This window comes from Galeopterus variegatus, unplaced genomic scaffold, assembly GCF_000696425.1.
Source record: "Galeopterus variegatus unplaced genomic scaffold, G_variegatus-3.0.2 Scaffold3646, whole genome shotgun sequence".
Classification (NCBI taxonomy): Eukaryota; Metazoa; Chordata; class Mammalia; order Dermoptera; family Cynocephalidae; genus Galeopterus; species Galeopterus variegatus.
The window spans coordinates 123,597-134,274 of NW_007729757.1; the positions used below are offsets into that span (position 1 = coordinate 123,597).

General features: G+C 37.9%; 1 protein-coding gene across 1 annotated transcript in view; it reads left to right on the forward strand.

The window, feature by feature from the left end:
* Nucleotides 1-754, forward strand: part of TMEM229A (transmembrane protein 229A) — a 1,817-nt gene extending 1,063 nt beyond the window's left edge. Inside the window, exon 2 of the mRNA XM_008585622.1 lies at nucleotides 3-754. Within this exon, the coding sequence (XP_008583844.1) occupies nucleotides 3-710 (708 nt within the window). The 3' untranslated portion in view covers nucleotides 711-754. The remainder of the gene's footprint in view (nucleotides 1-2) is intronic.
* The last annotated feature ends 9,924 nt before the right edge of the window (nucleotides 755-10,678 follow it).

Below are 10,678 nucleotides of genomic sequence, written 5' to 3' on the forward strand. Positions count from 1 at the left end.
TGGCGGGCCAGGCGCTGCTGCTCAGCCTGGGCAGCGGGCCGGGGGCCGCGGCGGCGCCGGGGGCGCTGGACCTGGCGCTGCAGTACGTGCTGGCGCTCTACCACTGCCAAGTGTTCCTGAAGCGCTTCCTGCGCCTGCGGTACCGGCGGCAGCGGCGGCAGCAGCAGCTGAGGGGCGCGCTACCTACCCCTCCGGGCGCCCGGGCCCCTGTGGCGGCCGGTGCCAGGCGACGACGACTCCGCGGCCCCAGAGGCACAGGGGGAGTCCCCAGCCAGGGGCTGCCGGACCCGCTCCGCTTTCTTTTCTTCGGAATGCACGGCTTCCTGGATGAGATCTTCTTCACCTTCTTCTTTAACGTGCTCGGGCAGGGGCACGGGGCCACCATTGGCCACACGTCGCTCTGGTCCTTCTTTATGTACGGCAGCTGCAGTTACGTGGTTGAAAAGCTCTACTTCCACCTCCACTACAGCCGCGGTTGGGGTACCTGGAAGCGGGTGCCCGTCTACGTGATCTTCATCTACGCCTGGGAGCTGTCCTGGGGTCTGGGACTCCGCATGTGCGGGGCTTGTTCCTGGGACTATTCCCACTACCCGCTCAATTTCATGGGCCTCATCACCCTGATGTATTTACCTGGTTGGATATTCCTTAGTGTGTACCAGGACCTACTTTCCAACGTGTTGTGGCGAGTGCAGTACGTGCCGACTAACTAAGACCCAAAAAAGAAAGAGAAAGAAAAGGTCTCTGGATTCCCACGAATGAATGAGATTTATTTTTACACATTTAAATCAGAGTAGGTTTTTTAAGTCTTTTAATTTTTGTATGCTTTACTAAACTCTTTCAACATGTTTTATTAAACATTTGAGTTTTTCTGACTTCTTGGAACCTATGTATAGTACAATACTTTGAAATATTCCTCGAAACGTGACTCAGAGTACTTGTCAATATCTTAAGACCTTTACAAGCCCAAACAGCAAAACCGTTATACCTTAACATCCTAAATATCGGAAGCTGGGCGTAGATGGGTGACAGCTACTAGCCTTTTTTCTTTTTTCTTTTCTTTCTTTTCTTTTTTATTTTTTTTTTATTTTTTTAAGAAACTCTTCAAATCAGAGACCAGTGATTTTCACAAGATTTGGCAACATTTTCTGATTTAATGATTTATTTACTTTCTTTTTAATCTAATTTCATTTTAATTTGTCGCCGTATTTACCAATGACTGCTGAAACTCCATGTCTTGTACTCCTGAAACTACAATGAATAGCTCTTAAAGTGCCTCCGTCTAGCACACGAGTGAAAAGAATCTGATAAATGTGAAAACACGTCCTATAAATAGATTTTAAAATGAAAAATCTTTTCTAGCAACTCAGACAGGTGACACTGTGTTGATCTCCCTCCTGGAAATGACTGCTTTCCAAGGTGGGTTAGCCTTAAACAGCAAGTGTGTTAATGTTGATCAGATCCTGTGTTATCTATGGTTGTAAATTTTTCTGTGCAATTGTAAAATATTTACCCTACATGTCCAAGGACCAAGTGAAATTATATCACCTGCAATAGTGTTCTAACCCTAGGGACCCTTTTCTGTATGGAGCTTCAGAAACACCATGTTGGAATAAAACGAACCCAAACCTTCACTCTAATTACATTAGGCCTAATTATTTTCTGTGAACGCAGATATGTTTTCAGCATGTTTCTGCCATGGCTCACTTGTAAACATTTCTCTTTCTCTTTCCGGGACCAGAGTTGTTGGGCCAGGCATGATGTGGTAATGTGTATCATAAATCAATAATAGCTTTTTGGTGACACTATTAATGTCTAGAAACTCCATTTTTAAATGAGATTATGTAAGCCATTTTAAGAAATCATATTTATTTAATTAATAATGTACTTTGAGCTTGTTTGCTGTTTTTATTGTATTTAGAAAAGATAAGTAGAATTGAGTATAGCTCAGCCAACAATGACTAATACCTTCTCCGTTCTCATTACAAAGATAATTAGGAAAACGTACCGTGTGTGCAAAGGAGTAGTATCCTTTTCAAATCATCAGCTTGCCTGTGTTATCAAAAGGGACTTTATCCTGTTTCAAAAAATGTTTGTTATGGGAGTAGAAAAGAGTATGTATTTAGTTTTGATTAAATCAGGCCTAGTTCTGAGTGTTATATTATTTTAATCCATTATCTGAGGTTGTGAGCTAAATTTTAAGTCATGCTTTATAATCAATTCTACCTGTGAAATGGATCATCACGAACATTATTTTAGCCAGTCAAAGCTGGGTAGAAACTTCAAAGTAAGCTCAGTGTTTGCAGAGAGTCCCACTTAAGAAAAGTTCTTTATGACACTCGATCACAGGTCAAAGACTTCTGAAAACCTTGGGGAGAAAAATGTGTAAGTATAGACACTAAAGTTAGGCAGAAGCTGGACAAAGTATTTGTAATTCAAATGTGACACATTCACATGAATCTGGGTTAAGTGTGGCACCACTTCACACTCTCCTGAATACCAATTCACATTCCTGCGAATACTTAACCAAATCCATGACTTCTGAAATTCTTGCTGTTGATGTTTGTCTTTTACTTGCTGCTCCTCAGCCCTCTGATTTGCCTACCAACATTCTCAGGGTCAGAAATCTGTCAGGGGGCTGCTAGCCAGTTAGCTCAGTTGGTTAGAGTGTGGTGTTGTAACACCAAGGTGTAGGGTTAAGATCTCCATACTAGCCAGCAACCAAAAAAAAGAAGAAAGAAAGAAAGAAAAGAAAAAATCCATCAGGAAGTAGGGAAGCAACGCAATTTTGTTTTGCCGTTGATGTTAATCCTATTTAAAGGAAAGGTCAAGGTTTTCATTCATTCAGTTCACTCAAGTAGTAGTTACTGAGCCGCCGCTATTTGCCAGGAATTTGCAGCAGTGAACCAACACAGACAAAATCTCTGTCCTTATGAAGCTCACATTTCTGATGTTTTGGTTTGTATGAAATTATACTTATTTGCAAGGCTGCTATTTTGGTAATAGGCTATGAGAGGCCGTTGTCAAGAGGACTCTTATCAAGCCTGTCCCTGGAACATCAGTCTCTAAAACAAAAACCCATTAACAGTCTCTCCAGAAGTTCTGCAAAGAGCTAGTTCTTATGTATTCAGGAAGTGATTAGCCTGTCTATAAACTCACACTTTGCTTTAGGGCTTCTCATTCTGTGTTTACTCAACTTCTTAAAAGTAACATTTTGCTGCAACCTTTGAACCTTTAAGGAAAAGCAGGGAGAAGAAGGATCATCAAGTCATTCAATTTTGTTAGTCAGTAGTTCAGATATGGAAATGGTAAGGCAGTAGTTAGTATTTAAGTAGCACTTACCACCTGCCAGGAACTACTCTGAGGTAGGGGTGGGTGGGTGTGTGGGCGGTGTACTCATATATTTTAAGTAAATATGTGTACTATATATTCAATATATCTTATATGTATATATATATCATATGTATCTTAAGTAGATATATGTATTTATATGTGTGTACATACATCCACTTAAACCTCTAACGACCTTCCTTTTACAAAGACAATGAATCTGAAGCCCAAATAAGTTAAGTAACTGTCCAACTTATACAGCTATTGAGCACTTAGATTTGAATCTAAGTACACTGGACTCCGGGATCTGTTCTTAAGAGCAACAGGATCGTGCCTCAGTCTATTGACCACAGTGATTTTGGATCTTCAATGGATTTCTCTTTATGATCTGTATTGCTCTTCCCTTCCACTGTTAAAGATGCAAGCGTAGCTGTATAAAAGCCAAACACACTAGCAGCAAAAAGACTCTTTCGTGTTTCCTTTTTATTCCATGGTAAATAACAAGGGAGTTAATAGCAGAATACATAACTGACAATCAGCCTAGTTCTAATCCTCAGATGATATGTCTCTATGTTCAAGTGCTGCTCTGAAATGGAGATCCTCATTTGAGGTCAGATAATCTTGAGTATAAAAGTATTAGGAAAATATGCCAAAATGCAAGATACCTCATATCACAAGCTAGGAAAAATACATGTAATTATTGCTATACATTTAATATAGTACTCAGAATGAGTGTCATTGTAAGAACTAAACAGACAAAAATTAAAATTAATTTTTTTGCAGAGATATTTATTTTGAGTGCTACTAATTATCTCACAGTCTAAGAAATTTTTAATAGAAAAACATGGAGAAAAAACAGTAACAAATGTAAATATTCTCTCTATGTTTAACTTATACAAAGCTCACTTTTTATTAGAAGTGCTTTAAATTTTAAATCAATTTATTTGGGCTCTGAATCTAAAGAGGAATATAATCTTATGAGTTTATCGTGTTAACAATGCATACAGAAGTTCCTATATTATATAAGAACTCCAGTAATGTTTTTTTTTTTTTTTCCTTTTTGTCTTTTTTCATGACCGGCAACGGATCGCAACCCTCGGTGTTGCACCCGCACCTTGCTCAGCCAGTGAGCGGCCGGTCTGTATGAGGGATCCGAACCCTCAGCGGGAGCGCCGCCACACTCTCAAGTGGCGCACTGTAGCAGTGCACCACCGGGCCAGCCCAGAACTCCAGTAATGTTGATAACCCATTTCAATATTTCAAATATTTGAAAAATTCAGTGTACTTACCTATGACTATTTTATTATAAATATTTGACATTTCATGTTTTAATTCAGCAAAACACAGTTTAGAAAAATATGACCTGTCTTTTATTGTTTAAGAAACATCTCTAATTAGATAATAGTACCCCTTTGGGGGAAAAAAAAACTCACTCTACTGTTTTGAAATTGTCTCTGTCAACATAATGGACCTGGCTCTGTTTAAGAAAAATGGTGAAGAAGAATTTTGGTAGATTGCTTTAGATCTCATTCCACTTCCAAAACACATAAAAAATCAATATACTTGGAAGGGAAGTTATACTCACGATTAAGAGTCAGAATAATAAATAAGTCACTGTATTATAGTATGTGAAAGCATTTTAATAAAATCAATTTTCCTTATATTAAAAGTTGTTAAAAGTCTTTTACCTTTTAAATTAATTTTAAATATACTATCTCCAACAGTGCTTAATGGAGCTAAGCTCCTTTACTGAGAGAAAGTAAGAAGAGAGAACATAGTTCTTTCCCCTCCCTTCATCAAACACATGCCTCACTTTATGCTGAAGTGAAAGAAGGAAAAGATGTTTCTGTTGCCTTGCCGGTTTTTCTGTTTTTGTCTGTTTGTTTTTTTCTATTCTTAGGCTTGGTACCACAAGAATCAACAAAAACAGCAATTGTCCGTGTGGCCCTCCATTCACTGGATTGGCCTCATTCTAATTTTTAACATTGAGGCATCAAGCCATCACACAGGCAATGACTCAGTCACTAGCAACCCAAATTGTAAATTAACCTGTGATGTCTATAGAGAAATTTTTCTTAGCCATTTTTTTCTCTTAATATAAAGAAAATATAAATATAAAAGAACTTTCCTTAATTTTTAAATTATCTTTGCAAAAATTGTCAAGCAAATTACCAGAGAGACTGAGAGAGAGAGAGAGACTGATCCTTAACATATAGAATGATTTAAGTTTCATTTTACCTCTTAACAATTCTATTAGAATCCAAAAGAAAAAATGTACCTTCACCATGTGTTAAGGAAAATTAAGGGTTCAAAGAAGCTGTGAAGGTTGATAACATCTACCTTCCACCCAAAGTAGGAATTTACATGTCTGAAAGATGATTTCTTAGCTCAGTTATGACTATTCAAGACAGTATTTACTGTGTTATTCACACAAAAACTAACTGCAGGGAAAGCTTTCAACAGCTGAGTTGACAAACCCTACTGTCTATCAGAGAAGCATGAAGTTTTCCAAAGCTTTCAGGAGCTAATATATACCATTCATCCCACTTGTTTATTAAAATGAAATTTTTTTAAAAGAAACTATTCTCTCTATTTAAAAAAATTGATGTTTTATTCTTTTGTCATGATACTTACGGCCTACTTATCGTATCTTTTCAAATGATGCTTCATTGACTGAGTCTAAACAGCAGGGCTCTGAGAGTAATTATAATTACTTCAGAAAATAAAAACACATTGGCTGTAGGTATAGGAGTGAAGATTAAATAGTAGGAACCCTGCTTGAGTCACTGGAGTCTAGCTTGTTTCACCCAGTAAAAACCTTTGGCTACCTGCTCCAGTCAACCTACAGAATATCACCTGGTGGAGTTTCCTAATAACTTCCCCTGGCTAACCTAAACAGGTGCACCAAGAAAGGAATTGAGAAGCCATAGGTGACACGAGACAAGTAGCTAGCCAAGGAAGGATGAAGGATGCTGTAGATCAGCACGCCCACCCAAAAAATTATACTTACCACATTAAGGAGAAAACTAGTCCCACTTTTAATGGATTCCAACAGATATTTATATTAATATGTGTTATATCAATATTTTTATTAATATAATACTAATATCCATGATGAAAATAAAAGTCGTTTTACAGGATCTCAGATTCAGAACTTTAAATATATGAAACGTCATTGTTGGGGAAATATGATATTGAGAGGAACATGCAGAGAGTTTATATCATAATTGTTCTGATTACCCACTAACTTTTAGGAACAAAAACTAAGTATGCTCTTATACATTTCTGAAGGAGAAATATTTCAGTCTTAACCTTTTCTTAGAAGCAATGAAATGGGCAGGAAGAAAAAAATTAATAAAAGAGTTCCCTGGAGTACAAGAGAACAAGCACTTAGATTCCTGAACTTAAAAGCAAGAATTTAAAAACAATTTTCATTATACTTGAGTACCAGGATGTACACTTTATTGTGTTACTATTAATTCAATGAAATTTCTGAGTTTATTTTGTGATGATTCTATTGAACATACAAGATTTAATAATAGCATCACTGAAGTGTCAACCCAATGCACATGTAAACAGATCACAACTTATTAAAATTTAAAATCATAGATCTTTGAGCTTGAGGAGATAACTAAAGGTCACGTAGTTCAACCCCAGCCGATACAGTAATTCTTTTCAAATCATCTTGAATAGATACCTGTCCACCCTCTTTTTGATCACTTCCAATGATAGGTCATTGTACTTAATCAGATCTCACAGATACATCCATTTCTTTGTTCTATAGCTTTGGTTGCTAGAAAATTCCTAACAGTAAGATGACATCTGTAACTTTCATTAATTTTTCCAAGTTTTTCATGCATAGACAAAGCAAGGACCAAAGGCTTGAAGAAAGCGTCCACGTGTGTCTGAATTGTCTTACACCAGGCCAAATATCCTAAAATCTGTCAGCAATATATAATATAAAGTATACAATAGGAATACTATTACCTACCTTGATCTAGACACTTTTATTTATGCAAATAGGAAATGAAATTACACACGGTTAGCTTTTTATGCGGCTCAGTTATTTACTTGTTTTGATTGAATTTTCACTTGTCTACATACCCTAGGTCTCTTTCCTATGAACTGCTATTAAGCCAAGTGTTCCTTTTTATGTACTTGCACATTCATATAAATATAATGGGCATGGATTTGTATTATTCCCATACTCCATGACTAGGACATGGAAGTGAGCTAGAGAAAAATGAAGGCAAATAAAGTGAAAGCCAGAAAAGTTACCATTAAATTCACTCTTCGTTTCTTTTGTTTCTCTTATTTTCCTGCTCTCTTCCTTGGGGAGTAGGCATAGTTCATTTTCTCTATTTTCTCAGCACTTAGCAAAGAACCTCGCCAAGAGTAGATGCTCAAAAAAATTTCGTTGATGAATTTATCTGAATTTTCATGTCAGACATAATTCAATAATGGAAGCTGGGATTAGGAATGCTGTCAGATGGCAACATATGATTTCAACAGGACATTTATTTATGGAACATACACAAGAATCACTTTGTGACTAGAAAAAAAAGTAGAAATTGTTTAGTTTTTCATATTCTTCCCTCCTCTGCTCAGCAGCTTTTTTCCCCAGGTACAGAGCTCAGTTACTTCTGGAAGAGAGTTTAGCTACATTGTGGATTTTTTAATTTGTAGGCTAGTCAGAGAAACTAACTGCCTTTTAAAACATTGCTTCTAGGGCTGGCAGGTGAGCTCGGTTAGAGCACAGTATTGGTAACACGAAGGTAAAGGGTTAGAATTCCCATACTGGCCAGCTGCCAGAAAAAATAGAAAAAAAAAAAGACATTATTTCTGAAGCATGAATTTAAAAAAAGAAAAGCTTAGGTTCATGTGAACTAGTTGGCAAGCACACACTTTACTATGTGACTCTTCCCTAAAGACAAATTTGCTCAATTTGCTGCTTATTGATTCCTCTAGATTTTCATCCTTTTTTTTTTTGCTGGTGACCTTCTGGATTTTGTCAACTTTTGAACAAAGGAATGGAAATAAAATTCAAAATTAGTTAAATAGAAAAAATTGCTGAGAGTGGTAGATGGTAAATATTTATATTTTATTATCTATGAATCTCACTCATTTCTTGCTATTTCAACTTCAGATATCTTTGGCAGATTATTTTAGTCATGGTTCTCCAGAGGAGAACCGTGTGTGTGTGTGTGTGTGTGTGTGTGTGTGTGTGTGTGTGTGTGTGTGTGTGTGTTTAGGAGAGAGAAAGAAAGATTTAGTACAGGAAATTGTCTCACATAATTATGGAGACTGAAAAGTTCCAAGATCTCCAGCTGGCAAGCTGGACACCCAGGAGGTCCAATGATATAGTTCCAGTTCAGTCCAAAGTCCCATGAATTAGGAGAACTAATGTGGTAGTTCCAGTCCTAAGGCCAGGCTGGCAGGTTCAACATCCAGGAAGAAATTTGTGTTTCAGTGTCTTCAGAGTCTGAAGACAAAAAAAAAAAAAAAAAATTATGTCCTAGCTCAAAGACAGGTAAAAAGAATTCCCTCATTTTGGGGATAACAGTCTTTTTGTTCTATTCAGGCCTTCAGCTGATTGGATGAAGTCCATGCACATCAGGGAGGGCAATCTTCTTTACTTGGTCTATTGATATCAAAGTTAAACTCACCCAAAAACCCCCTCATACTTGGCCCTCACAACATCTCTTTAACCATACTTAACCTCCAAATGAAGACAATAACAAGGTCATAATTTCATCTAATGGAACACAACTACATACAACCAAAAACACAATAATTCCTTCTCCAGGAGAGGAAATAAAGCCTTGAGTAATTTTTACTCTTCTCCTTGATAACCCATAACTTAAAAACTATGAGATAAAATTAACAATACTTAAATGCTATGATGTAGTGTACTATGATAAGTTAGTACATCTTATGTTACATGTTAAGAGAATAAGAGAGGGAATAAAACAAAGATATTTGCTATATAGACACATACACATATACATACATATATTATACATACACAAACTTGTTTATAACAAAATATGGAGGAAATACTCATGACAATTATAGTCCTTATTTCTATAACTGGTCACATGATCAGAACTGTTATTTATAACTACCTTATTCTATTATCCATTTTGCATTCCCTTTGCTTTCAGCAAACACTTCCGGTGGTCATGTTTCTTTACCTGATGGGATGAGCCAAACCTTCATTCCTGAAAGGTCTAGGTTATTAGCAGTCCTTCCTGGATTGTGTTATTGTAGTTTCCCATTGACCTTAGTCACAGGGCATAGTAGTACTAAGAGACTTCCTAAGGGATCTCCTGTATTGAAGACATACTCTTCCTTACCTCCATTGTGAAGTAGTAGTCCAATTTCTCCTTGTTATTCAAGGTTAGTCACCCCAGCCAGCACAGTAACACTGTTCTTTGCCTATTGATTCAGAGGCATAAGGAGTCTGAAGTGGCTGGGAGGCAGTCTCAGCTGCCAGTTCAGTGGAATTAGTGTCATGTTTCCCAGTGGAAGAATTCCTCTCTTTGGAACTAAGTCCTCTTGGGCAGCAGAGCATAGGTCATGGGAACAGGAAGCAAAACATTGCTAGAGAGACACTAGGGGTAGTAGGAGTGGTGCTACTCCTAAGTCCACCCCGTGATTCCTGGACCCGTGAATCCTGCCAATGGGAGAAATAGCCATGCAATTCATATGATGCTGAACCTTGTCCCAGTCCTTCAAGGTATTGCCACCTAGCTGATGCTATTACTGAGTCTTCAAAAGGCCATTTCACCACTCTATCAAGCCAGCTGCCTCACAGCAGATGGAAACATGGTAAAACCAGTGAATTCCATGAGCATGGACCCATTGTCATACTTTATTTGCTATGAAGTGAATTCCTTGATCAGAAGCAATGCTGTGTGGAATACTATGATAATGAATAAGGCATTCTGTGAGTCCACAGATGGTAGTTTTGGCAGAAGCATTACATGCAGGGAAAGTAAATCCATATTCAGAGGGAGTACCTATTCCAGTAAGGACAAAATGCTGCCCCTTCCATGATGGAAGTGGACCAGTGTAATCAACCTGCCACCAGGTAGCTGGCTGATCACCCTGGAGAGTGGTGCCGTACTACAAACTCAGTGCTGGTCTCTGCTGATGCCAGATTGGATACTCAGCAGTGGTCATAGCTAGGTTAGCTTTGGTGAGTGGAAGTCCATATTGCTAAGCTCATGCATAACCTCCATCCCATCCGTGATAGACACTTTGTTCATGAGCCTATTGGACAGTGACATAGGTCTTTGGGGGAAGAGTCTGACTGGTACCCACAGAATAGGCCATCCTAATTATTTAA